At 41.3% G+C, this 23433-nt stretch overlaps 1 protein-coding gene across 3 annotated transcripts in view; it reads right to left on the bottom strand.

Annotated features, from left to right (window-relative positions):
- Rspo2 (R-spondin 2) overlaps nucleotides 1-13614 on the bottom strand; it is a 126077-nt gene extending 112463 nt beyond the window's left edge. For 2 of the 3 annotated variants that reach the window (XM_013353912.2, XM_026789431.1), the window contains exons 1-2: nucleotides 13533-13614; nucleotides 12905-13161 (exon numbers count right to left, since the gene is read on the bottom strand). In XM_013353912.2, the coding sequence (XP_013209366.1) occupies nucleotides 12905-12998 (94 nt within the window). In that variant the 5' untranslated portion in view covers nucleotides 12999-13161; nucleotides 13533-13614. Of the gene's footprint in view, nucleotides 1-12904; nucleotides 13162-13278; nucleotides 13506-13532 lie in introns of those variants that run through there. The other variant, XM_005367514.3, reaches the window with a different exon arrangement.
- Nucleotides 13615-23433: the final 9819 nt, after the last annotated feature.

Below are 23433 nucleotides of genomic sequence, written 5' to 3'. Positions count from 1 at the left end.
TTGTATACATAATAAATAAATAAATATTTTTAAAAAGAAAATGATTCTCCATATGTCTATAAGTTAATCTAATGGAGATAATTCAACTGATGGTCCCTCTTCTTAGGTTTGTCAAATTGATAATCAAGATTAACTATCAGAATTGAGGGGCATTAATATATAACAAATTACTCAAAAGAATCTTTTGGGAAATTCAACCAAATGAATGAGTGGGTAGTGGGTTTTCTTTACTGTTGATTCATACATGCCAGCGATACAATGAGGACTGAGACAATTGAAGTATTCTATTATATATGGTTAATAACAGGTATTTAGGTACCTGAATGGCATTACATTCTGGCAAAAAAATATGTTCATGTCCAGAGGCATACAGCATAAGATAATATGAACCTGGTATTTGCTTTATAGCATTTCAACCAACAAGAATAAAATGGCAGAACATTAAGTATGGAAAATTCTCCACTGTTTAATTTTCCCAATAGACATGAAGATTTGCATACTACTCTACCCCTCTTCCTTGCTGTGCACTTAAAAAAAGTGCACAAAAACTTTAAGAACAAGACCCATAAACACCACCACCAATGGGCTCACTAGTGTCGATGTGGTAAATCTCTAAAGGTCCCATCCTTAGATGAGGAGCCACAAGGAACCTACTGACTGCTGAGAGAGGGAGAATCAGTCTTCTTCAGATCAAGTCTCCTGACTGCTTACTGAATCATAAGTGGTCTGTCTGCCCCAAACAGACAGACATGCAGGCAACATTAGATAAACTCAGTGGGCTGTATTTATATACATGCACACACATACATGCTAATAAGAAGAGGTCAGCAACTGAAGCAAGAATAAGGAGGACACAGAAGTTGCAGGGAGAGAGGGAAGGGTGGAAATGTGGGTAAAATAGAGTAGTCATGTCTAACATTCTCAAAGCAATCAGATATCCGCACAAGAAATCCAGACGTAGCATATAAATAGGAATGGCCCCTGTGTTTCCTAATGTCAATGGCAGATATTGCTCATCGTCACAGGGACCAAATGATGCCTCTAACACCACAGACTATGAGAGCAGGCTATCTGGATGCTGCTATAATGTCCCCTAAAAGGTACTCACAGCTCTTAGAGGACAGTGTGCTTCAGGGGTAACAGCTAAACCCATTATTCAGCTACCGAAAAAGGGATAAGCAATGAGAAGAAAAATCAATGTGTGGATTAGTCTATCAAGGACTGAGTGAGTGAATCTTAGATTCATGGAGTTAACTAAGACTTCACATGCAGAGAGGAACTAGAGATTGCACACTCCAAACACTTAACATGTACAAAATCTCTCTAAAGCATCCCATCTCCAAGGTCACTGTTGCCCAAGTCCTTGGACTGCCATTAGGATCACTCTTGCTTCTGTGGAATACACCTGACTTCCATCATTGCTACTTCTCCTCAGGGACGCTACTTGTCATTATCACCACACAATGATATCTGGTCTATGGGGCTGTTATGAAAATAAAGTAGGGTTTAAGGACTACAGGGTTTGATGCTGTTAGCATGTTATGTGCAATACTGTGTACTCCAAAACTATACCTCATTCCAGAACCTGTGATTGTGACCTAATTTGGAAACAAGGTTTTCATATTTGCAAATAACAAAAAAGTAAGATGAATGCTAATATGGAATAACTGGTGTTCTTCATCTGTCATTAGTTTGTTGTAAGATATTTTGTCATATCATAATCTCAGGCTAAGTCAAACATTAATGAAGTTCAATGTGGTATCACAGACCTATTATCTCAATCCTAGCAAGGCTGAACCAGGAAAATCAGGAATCTGAGGTGGGATGGGGCTATATAGTAAAACTCTTTCTAAAAAAAAAAAAACAACTAATATTCATTGTCCCCAGCCCCCTATTTTTCCACAATTAGTTCTTTACCCTTGAAAAGTAAAAATGCTGTGTTCTGCAGTTAAGATTTCAGTCAATCCATCCCGTCCTTCCAGTCACCGCTTGGTTTCTACGATCAGTTACCCAACATAGTAAATGTCCTATATTCTGCTTCACGTTCTACTTCCTCTACACCGTTAGGTAGGGAATCAAGACCCTTAGAGAAACAGAAAACGTGAGTGAGTTTTTCATTCGATTCTTCTACCTTTCATCTGTTTTCTACCCCCCTCTCAATCATCGCCCAGAACTAACACCGAAGAGCCCCCCCCCCACAAGCCTGATCCTTAAGCATATGTTGACATACAAAGAGCATACATGCACACACACAGATAATTATGTAAGAAAGAAAGCTCCTTTACAACATCAAGAAAAAGTGCCAAGAGTTAGCTTTAATTTTCATAAATTACTTTTTTGTCTATAGGACACATATAAAAAAAATCAAAGACCAAGATTATTCTATTTTATACCACTTAGATATGGGCACCTGGGAGCCCTAATTGAAATTCTCCCCCTTTTAACGGGGCCTTGAGCAAACAGCTCTCTGACAGGGCAAGATATTTAAAGACCACCAGCGGAGTGACCATGGAATAGCTGAGAACAAACATAGTTCTCTCAAAGGGAGCTATCTTGGAGGGTGCATACAGATGGGTCATTTGATCATAGGATATATACTGCACTATATTCAATTCATCCTCATGGAGAGAGAAGGACCGATTGGACATCCCGATGGGGCAAAGCAAAAAAGAGTGGGGGTTAACTGTGCACGGTATCGCTGACATAGCACAAACCCCTCTACATTAAAAGCTAGCTTGGAACACCAGGAAGGTGTGTTGATCACATGTGAGGAGAATAAAGAAGTAAGAAGATTTTTAAACCCTGAGATGAATTTTATTAGACAAGATGGTGAAAGTATTACTTTCTGATAAAGGTAAATTTTATATTTTCAAGAAGATGAGATAACCACGTGAGCACTGAAATATGAGGGTATGCGTGTATATGTGGTGACGGATCCAGCTGTAGAGATGAAAGAGAAATGTGAATTTGGACTCCTCTGGGTACTTTCAAACTTCATCAACAGCTTAAGCTTTTAAGGATGCACTTTAATGGAAAACATCTTCATAATATTTTAAAATTGAAATTTTCCTAAGAGAGTGTAGAAGTTGGTGTTTAATTGCAAGCTAGGGCAATTTCTAACTTCAATATCCACATCCCAGGCACTAAAACTGTAAGGTTATCTTGGACTGCCTTCCTGGAGAGAAGATGAGGAACCAAAGCCAAAAGGACTTGGGACCAGTTAAAGCTTTGGGTCCTCAAGGCTTTTGTTCCTCTATCTAATGGCATCACGATAATCGCAGTATCAGCGGAGAAGCAGAGCAGGGCTGCAAAGCATCAAATAGGTATAAATCCCCTACAGGAACGTTAAGAACAAAGCAGGAAAAGAATGTGAAGTGTGCCCTCTATTGGTCTATACATTTTAATTGCTGAGGTGGCTGGTTCACAAGCTGTACTTCCATGGCAACAGGTAAGGGACAAAAGTCATTGTGGTACAAAACTCATTTAATGTGTCGACATAAAAGCTAGGATCTAGCATAAGCGCCCCACTCCAGAATGCAGGCATATTGAATCCTGGCTCTAAGCATTGCATACACTGATAGCCTGATGTATCCAGTCATAATGTAACTGGTGCTCAATACCATTGGCTGAAAATTACAGCAGAGATTTACATCACTATAACTGTCCCTCTGTATTCAGAAATGGATAGGTAGATATAATCCTTGTTACTGGGATGAAATTAGATCATTTGAAGTTTTAACAAAATCCCTTCTATTCAGTATGTTTTATAAGCTCTCTAGATTTATGTAAAATTATCAACTATCTTTTTTTTCAGTCCAAATATGATGGTTTTAATGTTGCTTCCTCAGGAAAAAAAAGCAACCATCTTTAAGTCTTGCTTTTTGCATACCAGAAGCTGACACAAGCCAGTGGAGCAACCAACACACAAATTAACATCTCTGAAGAGCTAAAAAATTAAAAAAATAAAAAAAAACATAGAAACTGATAGCACCCTGGGTATTTTATATCCATGGACTAGAACTGGGTCTTTAATGAGGTACTGTTTCTTGTCTCTCTGAAGACAGGTGAAGGAGATGCTTGGAAGAGCTGTGCTCTCCTGAAGAGGGCTTTTCTACTAGGAAGGTGAACTGTTCTCTGAAGGAGGTGACTCTGCCACTGACAACGTTTAATGTGGCTTCTGGTGTGGCATTGTGATAGGTGTAGCCCTAGTGAATAGCTGAAACCCCACAGGAACCTTTTTACAGGACGTAAAACCTTCTAGAAAAGAAAATGTGCATCATCTTGAAGCAGCCATTAGACACCATGTTCATGAAGAAAGTTTCTCCACTAGGCAATTAATCAACATTTCTTAAACTATGAAAGGGAAGAGTTGAAGCCTGGACCACTTGGACACTTTCAGGAAAGGTCAAGATCTAGCTTGTTCTTCCTGCCCCTCAAAAGATACAAATTTCTTTTAATTTCAGGAAGCATACAAGCTTTTGCCCCTTTCTCAAAGCCCAAATTAACCACCTCTGCTCAATGGAAATTAGCTGAGCAAGAATACTTCTCTTTGGTAAGTATTCCTTTCTAGCAATATATCATAAAAATGGAGTGGCTTCAGGTAAATTATAAATATTTTCCTCAAATGACAAGTTAAAAAAAGCTACCTCTAATGGGCTCCACTACATGTTAGAGTAAAAAAGTAGAAATATGTTGATAAGTTTATCTACTCTTTATTGGTTATTCTGATTATAATGTATGCATATCCATAAAATACATGCCACCACAAATACATGTATATAGAGAAATGCAAACATGAATATGTATATATACTCATAGTCACATGTTCTGGCTCTAGAATCAGAAATAAGAAGTTGCTACAATTCATATACTGGAATGGTGAAAACATAACAATTATGCAAATTTTTACTACAACATAATTATGGTTCCTTAACTTCCACTTATTCAATGTTATTTCTTTATTGACTGGTATTTTTAGCACATATTTCTATAAAGACATACCATACTGTGTGGGGAGATGATGATTAATTCAAAAGGGTTAGAAGGTTTGGTTCTACTCATGTTCTTCTTGACTTACTAGCTTTAAAACTCACATACTATCTTACTAAGCAGCTCATCTTCCTTGTCAGGCAAGCCCCACCTCCACACAGCAACAAAATGCCAGGATTCTGAAAGAAATTACTGAATCCAACTCTACCTGGCTTCTTCACATCTATGGAAGAATCTGACTTCATACACACGAGAACGCCTGCATCTCTCAGAGCTATGATTTCATGAATGTATTGTATCCAAGTCACAAGTATAAAAGTAAAGGTTAAATGTTTCTTGCACTGATTTATCTATATTATTAGTATAAAAGTCCTTTAAACATCATATATCTTTCATTTAATTTCTCCTTGATGATTTATTCATTCACATGAATAAATTACGCAGGGTATGCAAGTCCATTATCGCCTCTTTCTCTAAAAGAAGTGATTTTAGAAATGCGGGCATGCCTGTCCGAGAGATTTCCCTACCCTGGCCCCAAATCCAAAGCTACTTAGGAAAGTCTATCATTTAAGTGGTAGGCAGGTGCTCGTGTACTGTGAATTTCTGAGACTTCCAACGTGTGATGGCTGAGAATGCTTAGACATTCACAGTAAATAACGAAACTACAACTGGCAGTTAAGCATTCGAACTTCAGTTATGTGCGAAACACTGCATTAAAACCTTAAGTCACCAAAATTTCCTAAGACCAGACAATGAAATCTATTTGATATCTATTGGTTTAACGGCAGTTTAGACAGAGGAAACTCTGCTGGGTACAGCAGGGATTGTCAAGATGGCAATTCTTAATGCTGATCAAAAGAAGCTCAAAATAAAATAACACCCACAGCAAAATAAGGAAGAAAATAAGAACCATTTAGGGTTAGCATGAAAAGCTAAGAAATTAAACAGGGGTAATGTTACTGGGCCTCAGGAAAGGCAAGCAGGTAATTCCATGAAGGCATCCCAGAAGCAAGGGCATTTTAACTGGGTAACCCAACACAACCCCACAATACAAGTGAGGTAGCTTGATGCAATTTAACTATGTGGTGTTTGCGGGGGTTGGGAAGAGGCTGGGAGACACTGAGAGGTGGACACTGACTCTGTGGGTAAGATAGAGGCGGGAGTGTTTGGGGTTCATGAGCAAAGAATGCGCAGATATGTGGCTGTGGATGGCACACATGCTATCATTCAAAAGGATGGAGGATGGAAGACAGAGGTTGTTAGATAAGGAGACTATGAGGTCCAAGAGAGGGAATGTTTGGACATAAAAAAAATTATACCTGTTAAATATAAACACACTCTACAGCAGGGGTTCTCATCCCGTGAGTTGTAACCTATCAGAGGTCGAATGACCCTTACACCACAGGGATCTTCTAAGATCATCTGAAAACATAAATATTTACATTACTCTTCATAACAGTAGCAAAATTACAGTTATGAAGTAGCAGTAAAAATAAGTTTATGCTTTGGAGGGCTGGGTCACCAGAACATAAGGAGTTGCTCTAAAGCATCGTTTAAATGGTTGTAGCATTAGGAAGGCTGAAACCCACAGCTCTAAAATAAAGGACAGTTTCAACTATATTGAACTAATGAACATTTTAGAAGGGCAACAGAAATAGCAAAACAAGAGCAAGGCTCACACAGTCTCAACACACAGAAAGCCCATGAGTGGAAACCAGGAACCTAAGTAAAGGCACATATCCAGGGGGAGCCATGAGAAGGCAATAAGTTGGTGAGCTCGAGTTTACATAAAGCATCTATCCAAGTATTACTAGTGGTTGGGAAGTCGGACTGTGATGTAATCTGAGGCTCAAAATGAAAACTTGAGAAGTGGAGGCTGCTTTTGGAAGTAAGAGTTGAAGGAACAGGAATGGAAAGGAAATGGAGAGAGTAAAGGCAAATAATATTGGGTTCTACCAGCTCTGAATAAGAACTGACCAACAGAAATGGAGAGAAAACTGGAGCCACAACCTATGTTATGGCATCACTAGGTAGAGGGAGAAACCCTCCACAAAGGAAAGGATATCTCCTGAGGGATGAGTCATGGAGGATCAAAATGATGTCAACAGGAAAGTACAAAGTATGAATGGCCATCAAGAAAACTCTTCAGGTCAGGATGGTGAGTACCGGCTGCTCTTCCCGAGGACCAGGGTTCAGTTCCCAGCAACCGCACGGCAGCTCACAACTGTATGTAGCTCACTCTCAGGGGATCCGCATCCCTGGTCTCCAGGGACTAGGAACAAACTATTATATGTAGTGCTCAAGCACACTGTAGACAAAACACCCACACAAATGCATAAACTTCTAAAAGCAGCTTTCTCATTCAGCTGCTTTGCTGTTTACCTAAAGCTACCATAAAAGCAAAGTCCAATCATCTGGAATAGAAAATCCTCTCAGGAAAAGGATGGAGTGGAAGCCAGATTGTAACTACCTGCCGAGGGAAGGAAACCCACAAGATTACCAAGCCGGGCAAGGAAGAGGAGGCAAGTGAAGGACAGGTGACTGGACAGAGATGTGATGAGGGAGGCGTGGGACAAGAGAAGGCAAAGGAATACATGGGACACAAAGACAAGGGGGCCACTCTCTGAGAGGCAGTTTGCTAGCAAGGCAGGAAGGGTTGGGAAAGGCCAGTGGGAGGGGTCAAACATGAAAAAAACTGTGATGACATGTTATGTGCAGAGGGGTTATCGACAAAGCTCGTTACTGTGCGCGTTAACTAAAGGATAATTTAAAACAAAATTTGGGGTTCGCAGCACTGCAGCCTACCTAAAGAGTCCATGAGAGAGAAAGGTCCCACAGAAGAGAAGAGAGGTGAGACAGGCTTTGGAGGAGATTAATACCCTCATCTCATCGCCCCACCACAGTACTGATCTTTACATCTTAAGGGGGAAATCAAAGGTTAAAAAAAAAAACCACAGGTTAAACATAGGTTAAAAAATTTAGTTCTGAAAAGTGCAATCTCCATTATCAAATCTTTTCTATTGTACTCTTCTCACACACATGAAAATATACATGTATATATACCTTCATTATGATACATGCATATACATATATTCTCTATGCAGTTTAGTAACATAACTAGCATCTTGTACATTTGCTCCAGCTGAAAATATAATATTGTCTTCCCCCGGTGATTAATCCTTAATTTGCTATTGATAATGAGAGGGTGGGATAATGACCCTAATGACATCTTGAAAAGTACCAAAAAACTTCATTATCTTTTCAGCAGAGTGTTGACCAAGTATTATAGTGAAAGATTCATTTGTCATCTGTTTCCTGGACTCGGTGGGGGGGGTGAGTGAATATATCTAGAAATAGGGGCTGGATGTGGGATTTAAAGGCAGTCAGTTGAAATAAAAGAAACAAAAGGATATGAAGCCTGGATTCTCTATGAACTGACCAGTTCCCGAATAAATCAAGAGGTAGTTTTGCATTAAGGAATTAGAAGTGTCATTTCCAACTTGCGACTGCTGCAAATATTGCATGCTACTCACGGTTGGTTTTCAGAGCACATGGAGTAAGCCAGAATTAAATGGAAGGCTGGGAGAACATCACCTATTCTGAATCCCTTCCAAGTGTCAGTGGCAAAGAAGATGCTGGTGTGAGCACAGCAATCTTCTGACCGCCTTGTACTGGTTAAAACCCTGGCCAGAAAACAGACGCAATCATGCTGGAAGCAAAAGCAGCCAATGGGGAAAAATAAGAGTGAAGAAAAGAAAGAGCCTGTTTGCGTTGCAAGTTAAACATCACATCAACTTTTCTGAACTACGTCGGAGCTTTGGAAAGCAAGCAAGCACATGAAATGTGTTTTGAAGCTTTTAAATGTAGGTTAATACGCACCATGTGCTAGCTTGTATTTTGAAAGGCTACTAGAAGAAATAAGCCATTATTAAAAAGTACTTACTGAAAACAAATACCTCCAAATCTCTTCATTAAATTATAAATGACAAACTAATTAATTTATCTCTACACAGTTGAGAAAGTGTTTATCTTTTTCTCCAACCTCAGCTGCCAGAAACACAACACTGTGATAAACACTTCGTCTTGTCGAAGAAACCAAATGTAATTTTGTGAACACAAGACATTAAGGACGAAAGAAACTGGAAGCTTCTGAGAGGAGAAGATACAAGCAATAGCACTTGGAGTTGCCCGCCAGCAACACCAGTTACAGGTCCCCAAGCCTGGCTGCTTGCAAAAGCTTTGAGATCTTTCCTAGGTTCATCCCCGACTTTGCTGTCACCACTTGGATCCGCGGAGTGGAAGTGGTAAAAGCTGCCACCGCCTTCCAAACTCAAGAAATTCTGAAAAGCCATAATAAAGTTATATTTTACATTTTCAGTCACTTGGCTCCAAATGTGACTTACAATCACCCCATAAAGTAAATAAATAAGAGTAAGGAACCCCGTTTAAGAATAGAAATAAGACCTCAAGGCAGATGCAAACAGCGATGACTAACAGCAGCTAGTGGGGTCTACATACTGCGTGAAGAGGGATGAACGGGCTGACGAGTGTGGACACTTACCATGCAGACCGAACATGGGCTGTCAATCAGCCTGCCCAAACATCGGCACGTGTATCCCTTCTACATAGATACAGATACTCAGCACTGTGTTTGTGCCCAATTAATAGCATTATTTCAGCTGGGCCCTACTAGTGACCATCAAGTGCACTTGTATAAAACAAAGGGAAGAAAATCCAGCGGCAGTCTACGATGGTCTTCATGGGACAAAGTCTTGCCCCAAGTTGACAAAGTCGATATTTTATTTTGTCAATCCTTTGGATATTTTTGAAATAAAACATAGGGCTAAATGATACATTTGCTCTCCATTTCAGCCTGGATGCAATTGATTTTAACTGACTAAATGATCTGATCTCTGCCAAGGATTTTATTTCATTAAGAAAATGATATTAAGGAGCATCTGAGATCATGGAGCAGACTAAACATAATGCCAAAGGAGTTCTGAGAATGTGCCACAGTGAAGGTTTGATTATTTGCAGATGGGCTACAGAAAAGAAAAAGAAAGAAAGGAAAAAAGAAAACTCAGGTCCCAGGGGCAAGCCTAACCAACCCTGGTACCATTGCTGCCTGTATCCCAGCACAAAGCCAAGGAAATAACTCATCTTTTATGCCACAACGCCTTTTTCTTTAAAGTAGTAATCACTTTTTTCCCCTAGAAGGTAATATTTAACTGCCACTATGCAAAACAAAAGGCCAAGGGGAAATGTTGGTACCACAATGGGCTCTAGCATGTCAACTGTCACTCCTGAAACGATCTGGCTGGTAGTCAGGCATTCACAGAAAGAAAAAAAAAGAAAAAAGCTAATTTAAATCAATCTCCTTTGGAAAAGGCAATTGTTTGGTATGCACGACAATTGGTGTAGGATCAATCAGTGGGCATGAGATCAATTAAAACCAGCTTAAGTTTGGGAAGAGGGGCAAGTCACACAACTTGAGTTACATCTCTATTCGTTTCAATATTCTCACAATACAGGCCTTAAGCTTCCTTGCGGGGCAGAAAGGCTACTATGACCCTGCACTGTCTAGCCAGCCCTGTAAGTAGTTCCACTTTTAATTAAAAACACAGTGCACCCTTTGTTGGCACAGATAGTGTGGTCACTTTAAAAAAAAAAAAAACCTGTAGTTATTTTAGGCATAAACTTGGGATTCAGGAAGAGACATCTGTTGTGGGAGAGAAGAAAGCCAGAAACATATTTCGATGGGCATTCTTAAAACAGCCATCCTGATCGACATGTACTCAAAAGCCTTCAGACTTTGTGAAATGACAAAGTTGATTTGGCACAAATTGCTGTTGCACACTTTCTAATTGTTTTTTTTTTTTTATGTCAGAGTTTGGGACTGTAGATAGCAACGGCTACAAGTGATTTTGCTAAAGCAAGCACCGAAAAAAGAAAACAGGTTCTAATTCCAATACCCAAGAAGAAAAGTACAGGCAGAGAGCCAAGGAGATGGCCCTATAGGAGAAATAAAAGCATGCAGTATCGCTTCTGGCCGCAGGAGTGCTACAATGCCATTCTCCACCAAGCAACATCTCCACATTTAAGTTCTCAGACAATGTGCTTAACTCTTTGCCACTCAGGCACAGGGGCCAGCAATGGGAATCAGAACTCCATTGCTGAATTAGTAAGTCATGTAATAATCAAGAATGTTCCAAGGAGCTTTAGCTACTTCTCTATGTTGCAAACTTGATGCACTCTAGTGTTTCCAGTGAAATTCATTACAAGTCCAGTTTTTTAACAGCGAGGGTGGCTTCTCCAAACACTTTGGAAGACAGTATAATAAAAACTCGCCAACTCTGCCAAATAATGCCTGGGAATATAATAATGGCACAGAGAAAAGAGCCCACTGGAAGGGGTGAGCTAGAGAACCACTTTCCAAAGACAGGTATCAACATGAAGCTGTTACAGCCTTTGGAGGGGACTTTCTCTCTTAATGCTTCTATATGCAGTAATCTCTGAAAATAAGAAATATTTTACAAGTGTCATAAATGAAGCCCATAAAGGCATGGGCTTGAGTATGTGTGTCCTTTTTATTAAGCCAGAGATACATAGCAACAATTAAGAACACTGGTTCCTGAATCGTCATCATCATCATCATCATCAGTGACCCACAGCTTTGCCCTGACACAGGCCAAGCTCTTCAGCTGATGAGATCAGCTTAATGCCTCCCAAACTGTCAATAGTAGTGATGATAATAATATAAAAGTCTTCAAAACTAGCTACAGGGCCAGAGTCCTTAACTCACCAGAAATGGAGATGTTTATAGCTTGGAAAAACAAAACCAAGGTCTCTAAACCATGACAAATTCTAACTGCGCAAAAGACCAAGCTGGTAGTCAGAGGCAACTGACTCTCCTCAGGTGCTAACAAAAGGCTGTTGTACAAAACTCTACGCTGGTGCTTCATCGTTATGCCTGCGTGGCTTATGTTTAAGTCCCTCCAGAAGACTGCATTGTGTCTGGCTGCACATGCTCTAAAATGCATTTGCCTTAGCCACCGCCCCCCAGAAGGACTGGAAGACAGAAGTACAGAAATACGAGCACTCTAAAGTCGAATTCTCTGCAATCTTTCTGGAGGCTTCCATCTGCCTTCACCCCTCACAAAAGTGACGGAGAAGTGAGCATTTAGAAAGTCTCAAGTGAATTTCATTGAGGACAAAAACCCTTCTCCGAAATAGCCGCTCTGAGAAAGCAAACAAACTGGGCAACATGGGTCTATTTTTAAAAACATTCCCGCTGCAGGGGAGAACTCCCGGAGAACGCCAGTGCAGGAGTTGCTACTTAATTCATTAAGTTCCCATCTCTTCTAGGGTTCCAGAAAAAGAGAACAGTGTTGCTTTTTTTTCTTAGCAACTCAGGTTCTACCAAGCAACTTGACCATTCCTCCCCAACACCGCCGCCCCCGCCCCAAACACACACCCCCACGCCAGACCATGTCTAAAGCTATCTTGGGCAGGATTTAGGGCGCACGTGGGTCGGGAAATTAAGGACTCTTGCACTTCGAGAAAGATGATTAAAAAGACAAAAGAAAAATGGATGTCACATAAGAAATGTCACAAAGAAGAGTTCAAGAGAGATGGCACAGACTGTGGACCACAGGATGAATCCCTGAGCGCTTGCGGGAGAAAAGCCTAACTCACCGGGCTCCCTCCCAGCTCTTCTCTCTGAGTCTCACCGCGCCTACTAGGGGCAGAAGAAAGCCTTCTGCGGAGCACTGAGACCCTGAGAGTGGGCAGTTGTAGCCCACACAAGAATTGAGGTCCCCATATTTGGGGTCCTAAAAGCCTAGGTGTGAATGAGCACTCCCGACACTCCCACCTATTTAGGAACCCCACGCACCTTCAGCCCAGAGCGACCCACCTCGTTTATTGCGTCTCCATCGGTTGCCTTGGCACTGGCTGTAATCCATACAGTTCAGAATGATGAGGGCAAAAGAGAAGAGGCGAAAACGCATCTGGACGGTAGGGCTGGGGAGAGACGCCTCTCAAAGTCGAGGAAACGCGGGGCTCCTGCGAGGAGACAGTGCGGGTTGCGCTCCTTAGGGAGGACTCGAGACAGATGCCACTGGCTGCAATGATCAGTTTGGCTCGCTGAGCATCTCTCCCTCCGCCGTGAACCTGGGAAACGGGGAAAGAGAAGCAGGGTGGGTGGGGGATCGAGAGAACCCAGAGGAGGTACCGGCACCTTCGCGCCTCTTGATTTAAAGAAAGGAAGGCGGGAGGACGCGAACTCACTGGCACGAGCCACGGAGCAGTTTAAGGCAGGGCAGATAGCACAGCTGCAGGCGACTTGGAGAGAAAGGTGATTACAATCAGTGAATTAGTAACCTCTGCTGCGCAGCGGCTTCTGACCCTGGGGAAAGGGCGTTGTGCGGAAGAAAAAGCGTCCTAAGAGCACCGGAGCGCAGGGCTTTAAAGGGGCGCTCTTGAGCCCTTCGCGCCCGGGTTGGGCTATCCCCGCGCCGTGGCACCAGGTGTGGATCGCCTACCGTGCGCGCGTGTCTCAGGCTGCACGGCGTGCCTAGGCGCGGCGCTCCATCCCAGGCTCGGAAAGCCAGCCGGGCTGTTTGGTCAGCACGTGGGCTCGGAAAAAGTTTGCCAACACCCGCCGAGAGCTCTTGGCAGCTATAGGATTGGGCCGGCTGCAGCAGGGTCCGCGGACCCCGAGGGTCCTCAGGGTTGGCGGCGCCTGGCAGGAGCGCGCAGGCGGGCAAGCGCGACCGCAAGCACTGGGATGCTGGGTCTCCGCCCGAGAGAGCGATTCCCGGGCGAGGGGCGCGTCCGCTCTCCTCTCGGCGTCCGGGTCCAGTCGCTGCTTCCAGGGATCTCTCCACCACCACTTCACAGCTGAGGTTTCTCCCTGCCCGCGCTGGGGAAGACAGCACACTGCCCGGAGGCTGAAGGGATGTGGCCAGCGCACTTTCCGATGGAGATGCAGACAAGCTAAGGCTCGGGGATGCTTCTATAAGTAGGTGGTGCTGTGGTCCACGGCATCTAAAGCCAGGCTGCCTCAGAGTTCCTGGGTCCTAAAGCCAGAAACGCTCGTTCGGGTTTCCCTGAGGTCCTAAAGAGCACTGACAGCGTGCAGAGAGCCTCACGCAGGAAGAAATGCTCACCAGGCTTTCACAGACGGATTGTGCAAGCTGGACAGTACCTAGAGTGAGGGAGAGGCCCTGGCCTTGCTGTTCATGCACAAGGCGTCCTCTCCAAAGCTCTGGGCTCACCTCACCATTAGCGGTTCTACAAGAGAATCTGATGAGAAACTGAAGATGCCTTCTGGACATTGCTTCCTGAGCTCCTGGCTGAAACTGCTGCTTCTGAAAAACAGAGTTTAAACTTCAACCACTTTTTTTTTTTGATATGAAGACACACCTCTGCCCTTTTTAAAGTTTAATCTCAGTCTGCAGGCGGACTTCCTCAGATCTGAGAGCAAGACTAAGTCTCACTTTAAGGAGTGAGATTTAGTGTCTCTCCTCTCCTCCACCTTTCCTTGCAACTTATAGTTTCTTGACTCTACTTTTCCCCCAAGAAATTTCACGAAGATGTGTGATACTTTGCAATGCCCCCAAAGAAAAGTTTATTTCCCACTGATGCATGTTTTATTCTTAATCCTTACTCCTCTTGCGGTAATTCAAGGTGTGAATTAAACTTTTAGATGCCCTGGGTTTGGAAAAATACCTTCATTAAATGTGCTAGGTGATGCCTATTTTATTCTAGTGAAATCATCTGTCCTATATTCATTACTATTGGAAGTTGTCTATTTCTCCTTTGAGTGAAAGATAAGAATTTATAATGCTAAATGAAGCAAGATGGCTGCCTCTTTAGACACATTGTAGGCACATTATTGCAGTGGCTTTTTAGAGGCTGGTGATTGGTTTTATTTTGGAGACTGGATTGTAGCCCAGGCCAACCTGGAACATATCCTGGTAAAGCTGGCTTTGAACTCCTGATTCTTCTATCTCAGTAAGAGGTAGAAGTAAGAGCTACTATGACAAGTGCATGCCACTAGCCCAAGCTCTACAGTAACATTTTATCCTATTTCAATTCCCTTTTTCATTCCTTCAGTTTCTGCATATGCTCTGAAATTTGAGGTGAAGAATCATATAGAAACAATAGGGGTGTTAGTAGCCACATTTGTCAACTATTCCATTATTGCTTTGTCCACAACAATTTTACTGACATCACTGTTGCATAGTAACATTCCTATTCTGGGAATTCTGGTGCCCGAGAACACCTAAGTAAACCTGGGTTTGGTGCCATTTCATTGAAGAAAATTGAGCCAGGACACTTGCCCACAGAGTACAAACTTCTGATCAGACATATAACAGAAGCAGTTACTTGGATCCAGCTTACCTAATCTTGGACTCTTTTATTTAAAAATATATATTTATGTATTTACTTTAAGTGTATGGCTGTTTTGCTTGCATGTATGCAGATGCCTGTATACCTGATGCCTTCCACGGCCACAAGAGGGTATCAGATCCCCAGAGACTGGAGTTGGACAGTTGTTGGCCAACATAAGGATGCCGGGAATCGAAACCCTGGTCCTCTGGAAGAGCACACAGGTGTTCTTAACTGTTGAGCCCTCTCTCCATTCCCAATCATTGAAATTTTATCACACACCTTGGCAATGACTGGAAACAACTTAGCGTTCATAGTTCCCCCTCCAGATTGACAAATGCCACTCTCTCCTCCCCTCCAACACACTCACGTGCACAGACCGAAACTGCTGCACTTGTTAGGGTGAAATTCAAGGGAGGAAAAAATGCTTTCCTTAATAACTCCCTGGATGCCAGCATTGCTCTGGCACACACTAAGATTGACCAACTTATCAGCGTCCATTGAAATGAGCACAAGGCTGAAATCATGCAGCGCTCCTATTCCTGGGTTGGTCTAGGTAATCATCTGGATCTCAGTTTCTCTTTTACCTCTTCTAGCCAAAGTCCATTTTTTGGAGGAATTTGCTATGGGGCCTACAGAGTTTGAGAGCAAAGCCATCAGTGAATGGATTCTCCATAGGAGAGAGGCATTGTCATCCTGAATTAAGTCTGTGAATGACTTTCAACTGTATCCCTCCAATGGTTCAGAATTCTACTCTTGGTTGCCCTGTTTTAACCAGAAATATTTTTACAATGGTGAACATCTGGGTTCAATGCGCAAGAAAAGTATTTTTTTAGCATGTCGAATGTGTTAAATATTAATATTAAAATAGACTCTAGAATAAGAGAAAGTGGCTGAGTACTTTTTGATGATATCCTGGTCTCTTTCTTCATTGTAAATGATAGAAAAGGATAAGAGGGGGGAAGATTAAAGTCTGTCACACGTGTGGTATTCAAAATCTCAGGCATCATTTCTAATGTAAACTTACCTATACACATTATTTTCCCTGCCCGCCCCTCCTTGGGGTGTTTATTTCAAGAATCTAGCTTGTTCCCACTTAGAAATTGCAGCCTTGGTGGATCTGAAACTCTTCTGGATTTTCACCTGATATCCTAGCTTCCTTTCATCCCTAAGATTAGAATGTGCTGTTGTTGGGGCTCATGGCTCACAGTCATTCCATTCTGGAGACTAAATGGAACTCTTCGTCTAGCCGAGCTTATAGGGTGGTTTGGTTAAGGAGCTTTGTAAATACGTACATGCCCAGTGTTTGTTTACAGAGATGCACACCGAGAAGGCCGAGTCCACACCATTTACTGGTGACAGAAAAGCTCTTGTCCTTGGAATCAATTTCTTCCTGATTAACTTTCTGAGTTTTGAGTAGATTTCCAGGGATGAAGATGGTGCTTATCAGTCAAGTGTGTGTGTTTGTGCAGGTTATATTCTTATCTTTAAAAGATTCTCTCTCTCTCTCTCTCTCTCTCTCTCTCTCTCTCTCTCTCTGTCTCTCTCTCCCTCCCTCTCTCTCTCTTTCTCTCTCTCTCCACCCCCAGCTACAAGGTTGTGAGAACAGGAATGTGAAATGTCCAAGATGGCAGGCAGATAGCTTAGATTTTCAGTTCTTTCAAAAGAGCATTATGTAAAAGCTCTCACTCGTCCCTCCCCCGGGCAGCCTGTTCTCTTTCTTAGAGTTATTTTTGTATCATTCCAAGTTTTGAGTAGATGTCCAATACTTCTAAATACTTTAACCATTTTTCTGTGCTTGACAGTCAATATGTATCTACTCACAAATGTGAAAGTATGTGTATGTACACGTGTGCTCTTGCTCATCTCTCTTTCACCCAGTCCTTCTTTATGGAGCTAGTTGGATACTGTAGTCACAGATGTAGACCTCCATGTGTTAAGTGTGTTTTCCAGTATGTTCCTTATCCCTTCAGTGTTCCTTCTTCTTTTTATGCCATCCCACATCCTTTCCATATATTTAGTCAGCTCCCTACGAATACATTGTCATTCTTTTTCTTTTTTTAAAAACACCACTTGAGTTGATTTTACATGGTAAATTCCTAAATCTGAGAATGTAGAATCAAACATTTGTGCATGCCTTTGTGTTCTTTCCCCATCCCGTGTGAGTGTGTATGTGTGTGTTTCCCACAAATTGCCTTCCATAAAGGTTTGATGATGTTCCAGTATATGAAAATTCTTTCTCCCTCAAAATCAAACAATTCATTTATTAAATACTAGTAGGCAAAAGAGCTTCAGAGTAAAGTTTTAAACTGTAATTCTTTGCTTTTAAACAATGTTGTCTTCCTCTAGTATGTTTAAATCATTGTGTTTCCTTTTCCATGAATGCTCCAAATACAAAATGTGTTCCTTTTCTATTATCTTCATGCTGTGTTTTGATATATTGAACATACACTGTTACTATGTACTATGTCTTGTGACGTGAACTGTAAATCTGTTTCTTTCCAGTTTTATCAGCTGTCTTTTAACTGTGTTTTGATGTATATTAGCATACAGAAAACTTGAAATCATATGCTAGAGTGGGATTTGCCAGTTTTACCTTCCTGTAGGTCACAGTTGACAGAACTGTGGCTCGTGACGGGCTCTTCACATTTTCATTCAGCAGGCGGCAGATGCATAGATTCCACAATGAGCATGAATGCTCGTGACCGATCTCAGTCTGCACCACAGAGACCAGGGTAGAATATACTTAGCACTTTCGGAATCTTGAGTGTTCATGTTCACAGATTTGGTTGAATTTAACACTGATTCTTGTTTTTAATTAGTTCACTGATTTAGATTCTTTTAATCTCTTATGTTATCAGATGTTCATTTCCTCAGACTAAAGTTTTCCACAGTGTTTTTATTCCTTGTTGATATTTGTTAATGGCACATGTAATACTATAGGCTGGAACAATTTTGGCGTTTTATGCCATTGTGTCAAAACTGACTATGTAAAAATCTTCCTTTTAAATATGTTAAATGATCATTCTGCTAGCTGCATGTGATAGTACGTGTTCACTTATTATATTTGTATAGGTAAATTAAATTAATGAGGAAAATCTTCACTGAGGTCACAGATCAGTCCTTATCCAGCCCAGTTTATTATTTTAAAAAGTCACACCATAGTCACTTATTCAGTGTTTTTAAAAAAAAACGTGTAAATATTTGATTTTCCAAAAGCTAATCCTGTGTTCTGCCACTTGAGAACTTGCTTCCACGCTGATGTCATAACATCTATTTCTTGATTTTTGTCCTCCATCTCCTCAGAAAAAAAAAAATCCAGAAGGTCATATTGCTCATTCCAGAGGAAATTCAGATCAAACCAGCTCTATAGAAAAAAATTCAAGATCTGACCTAAAGTTTTAACGTTATTTCCCTTACATAGTCTCCTGTGCCCTCAACAGTTTTGAACTAAAATACCATGTAATACTTCGATTTTCTTGTGCAAATGTAGCTTCAGAAGCAAACGCCACTGTGAAAAAGAGAGAGCCATGAAGATTCTCAGTTATTTAAGTTATTTAAGTAGGTTCAGTTTTCACTGCTGTGGATGGGGTGTCTCTTTCACTCTGTTTGGACAATAGCTAATCTCTTTGCAGCATGACTGAGATAAACGACAGGTAGCATCCTCCACAGACTTTTCTCAGTCTCGGGATCCGAAACAGACACACCTTTTCCAAACACCCATTTTGTGGTTTATGGCTATAGCAGCTTTTGTTGGTGCTCAAGGGCAGACTTGGGGCTCACCCTCAGCAAGCAAACGGGAGCTGTGACAGGCATTTCCCTTCCACTTTCATTGCTTGCTCCATTTTGTCTCCGTCTTTATGTTTGTCATGGCTTTCTTACTTTTTAGAGGTATTTCAGTTGGTAATGTTAAATATGTTTCTAGAAGCCACTGCATTGGACCAATATGGGGAAATGTTTTTAAACATAATAGAAATATACATATATACATTAGTCAGAAGGTGGGAGTCTTTGAGCTCCCGAAGACAACTATTCTGTTCAGGATACAACAGAGGAAATAAGCATGAGGAAAAACTGGGGATCACCAAGTCCCATTGGCAGAAAGACTCAAGACAAAAACAAACAAACAAATAAACACCCCAACCAGTTTTCATAAGTCCCTCCTCTGGTGAACCACAGGGATATTTGGGGTATTATTAATCTGAAAATTAATGAGAGTTTAAAATAGAATTTGAGAGTCCCCCAAAGTCTTGTTATTTCCCCTTTCCAGAACATGGTCATCTAAGTAAATGACCCTAGGTCTTCCTGAGGAAGGCCAGGAGAAAGATTTACAGTTCTAGACTTGACTTCACCCAGTAAGGAACTCTGGGGCTGTGAACTGGCTCAAGCCTGGCTCACTCTCTTGTGGTAAGTCAAGTTTTACTTGGAAGCCACACTGACCGTTTTTCAGTTACAAATCAGGTAAGGGATGAATTGTCCAATTTACCAAATGTTTACTTTATTGGTTAGAAAACTAGGTTAAATGACCATAAATAGTTTGATGCAAACATCAAATATCAATATTTTCTTGTTCCTATTTCTCCGCTAGATCATACAGATGTGTGGATTGTACCTAACTTTCTGTCTAGGTGTTTACACTGAAGGGTATGAGCCACATGTTGTGGTGTATGCCTGTGTTCCCAGGACTCAGAACAACAGTCACACATTTGAGGCCTGGCCGGTCTATATAGTCAATGTCGTCCCAGCCAGGCTAAGTAGCAATACCTTGTCTCAGTGAACCCAAATCAATAAACTTGAGGGTGTGAAGTAGTGAGTGTAGCTCAGCTAAACAAGTTATCCCCAAACAATCAAAGGGTGAGGTGAGCATGATGTGCCCTCTTCTGAAAGAACTGGTGTGTCTGTGTGTTGACAGGGACTCATGTGATGTGGAAGCCCAAGTTCACGTTTGTGTTCAGAAATTAAATGTGACTAAGAGATGACAGTCACGTGCCAGACTGTCAAGAGATGAACTAATACGGTTCATACTGTGCCATCTGGATTAAGGTGGAAACAGTTTTCTGCAAATCTCCACCTGCACAATTTGAAAAAGAATTGGATAAAAACGAGGGATTGAGAGTACATTGGAGCCCAGGAGCAGAAATAGGATCTGTAATGCTCTTGGAAGCTCATTTCCATCATGAGGCAAAGAGGGAGAGATGCTGAGGTCCACAGATGGAGTAGCTTAAAGTTTTTGTCTCTCCATCCAAGTCCTCCTCCTGACTCACCATCTTCCAAAACTACCAGATACCAGAACCATCAGCAGAGACCAGCTGTGAAGACCATAGTTTTCCTTAGCTGTGACCACAAATTCCACTGCTGTCACCACGTGAGGGTGCTTACACTGCCTATTCAGATCTTTGGCTTTCTGGGTCTTCCCCTTTCCTTCCAGAGCATCATGTCCTCAGTTCCTGCCGTTGTAGTGTATGATCTAATGCCTATGGTGAGATCCTTATCCACAGCCGCAGTAATGGAGCATGCCATAACTGGTTTTTCCACTACACAGAATGAAAATGTATTCGTTTTCCCTGTCTTTCTGGCAACATCATCTGCTCATCCTTCGAGTATGCTTAGATCAATATTAATGGCTTTATTATTTCGACTAACCATGCTATTCACGGCAAGATCATGTAGCAAACTAGGGCTACCGTTGCTTTCCTAAGCTTTATTTTGTTTCCTCTGGAACTATTATCACCTTTGCAGACCATAAATTCAGTCCAGATGCTCTCTGAGCAACCGAATTACCATTTGCTATGTTTATTTGGACCCAGTAGGACATTGGTTTCATCTTCTAATTTTTTAAAATAATAGTTAACACGCAAAGTAATGAGTCTCATTACAGTATTTTCAAATATTTGTGTCATCAGGCTTTCCCCTAAGTCATCTTCCTCCTTTACCGCCGCCCCCCCCCCTGCCCCATGATCCCTCCCCACTCTGGCTGATTCCCTGCCATCCTCCATTGTCTCTTCCCTTCTTGGGTTCTACTACCATCTTGCCTTCTTCCCCACCCCCATAAAGTCCCTTTTGAAGACTCCAGAAGCAACTGCTGAGGAGTTGGCTTTGGTATCTTTGTTCTGGGATTGTCCCTTCATCAACCTCACCACTTCCTCTTTCCTGTTTAAACCTTCACCACAGTGTGTGGCATTCCATAAGAACTGAAATTGTTTTAATGTAGGAATAAATGCTTTGATTTTGTGTGTGTGTGTGTGTGTGTGTGTGTGTGTGTGTGTGCATAAAAAAAATGTCCCTAATCTACCCTCACAACTGGTTGTTTGATTCATTGTAAACGCCAAGACTGAATTCATTTTCATTTGGCCCTGATTCAAGTACTGCCTTTTAACTTCCAGTTATTTCTTTTAGGAGGTCAAAGCATTCTAATTATGATTTTTTTCGTTTTCATTTTTTTTTCTTTTTTTTTTTTTTTTTTGATTGGGTCAGGCTCCTGTGTTGAGTTCACTCCAGGAAGATTAAAGGTCTACCGTTTCACTAAATAGATATTGGTGTGGCTATTTGTTTCATTGGATTTTCTGGGGACTAGCTGGCCTTTTAAACCAGCAAATGTATGTCTTTTATACCTAAAAATATTTGAATAATAATGCATTATTTCCCCCTCCGTACTGCGTGGTTTCCAAGCTATTATTCAAATATTGAATTCTAATGTCTGATTTTTCTATATTTGCTTTATTTCTCATCTCTGTCAGTTTTCCCTAACTCTTCCCTCAGTTTTATCCTCCAACTCATTTAATGTGTTTTCATTGCTCCGCTCGCTCTTCTATCTCTCTTCTCTCTCTCTCTCTATTTCAAAATCTTACTTTTTCTTTAAAAATATAGTATATTGATTTTTTTCTCTGAAGCATAATTTTTCCTGTGTCTTATCTTCATAATTTATAAGGATTTCCTTGATGTTTGACAATGTCTGGGAAATTGATTGTAATTAAAAGTAAGATTAAAAGTTGATATTTAGAACTTGAAACTTGATTTTCAACTTGAACTTTATTGTACAGCAAAAATTGAACATAAGTTAAGTGATGGAGGTATTATTTAGGGACCAAATATAGTTTATTAACTATTTCAAAGGTAAAGTCAGATTTTCTGCAGAACTGTTCTTATTTTGCCAGCCAGGGGCCTCTGGAGAGACAAGAGGAACAAGGCTGCCCGGCTGCTACCATGGTTCATCTTCTCTCTTGCTCTTTCTTACAGGTTTCTTTTGTAAGATAACTGTTTTACCTTATATCCATTGTCATTTCAGGAGAGAATCACATCAGAGCCCTGAAAGCCCACTCAATTGCTACTTTTCCTCATGCCCTTTCCTTTAGTCACTAACAAACCCTTACTGAAACTTTTGTACTGGCATGGTATTGCCAGGGTTATGAGCAAAGGTGACCTATGAAATAGGAAGAAAATAGATTGCAGATAACCACAAAAAGTAAGATGCTATTTTTGCTTCCCAAAGTTTTTATTTCATTTTAGTACTATTTATTTTGATCCAATGTCTAAACCTTTAAGCATATTTTTAGGTTATCATAAGCAGGAATTTGTTTGTTATGGCACTTTCCTGCACAGGCGCTGTTGGGTTTTATTGTACACCCTTCTCACCTCTGAGCCTTTGCCTTTCTCCCTTTCTCCTGTTTTCTTCTCCAGAGTTCCATCACCCTCTCGTTTCTTATGTTTCCCTTAAACTCCCATCTTCCTGTCCCATAATCCTTCTTCTGGTTTCAAGACCCATGCGCAGACATACGTAAGTGCATGCACCCATTGCCTGTGCACAGACATATGTAAGTAGTGCACCCATTGCCTGTGCACAGACGTATGTATGTGCACCCATTACCTGTGCACAGACGTATGTAAATACATGCACCCATTACCTGTGCACAGACGTATGAAAGTACATGCACCCATTACTTTAAGTCTGAATTGCACATATAAAGAGAAAATGTAGAATTTTCCTTTCTGGGTTTGGAGGGTTTCACTTACATTGGTTTCTGGTTGATGTAAATGGCATGACTTCACTGT

The sequence above is a fragment of the Microtus ochrogaster genome, unplaced genomic scaffold, assembly GCF_000317375.1.
Source record: "Microtus ochrogaster isolate Prairie Vole_2 unplaced genomic scaffold, MicOch1.0 UNK19, whole genome shotgun sequence".
NCBI lineage: Eukaryota > Metazoa > Chordata > Mammalia > Rodentia > Cricetidae > Microtus > Microtus ochrogaster.
This window is presented reverse-complemented; position numbering and strand designations above follow the sequence as displayed.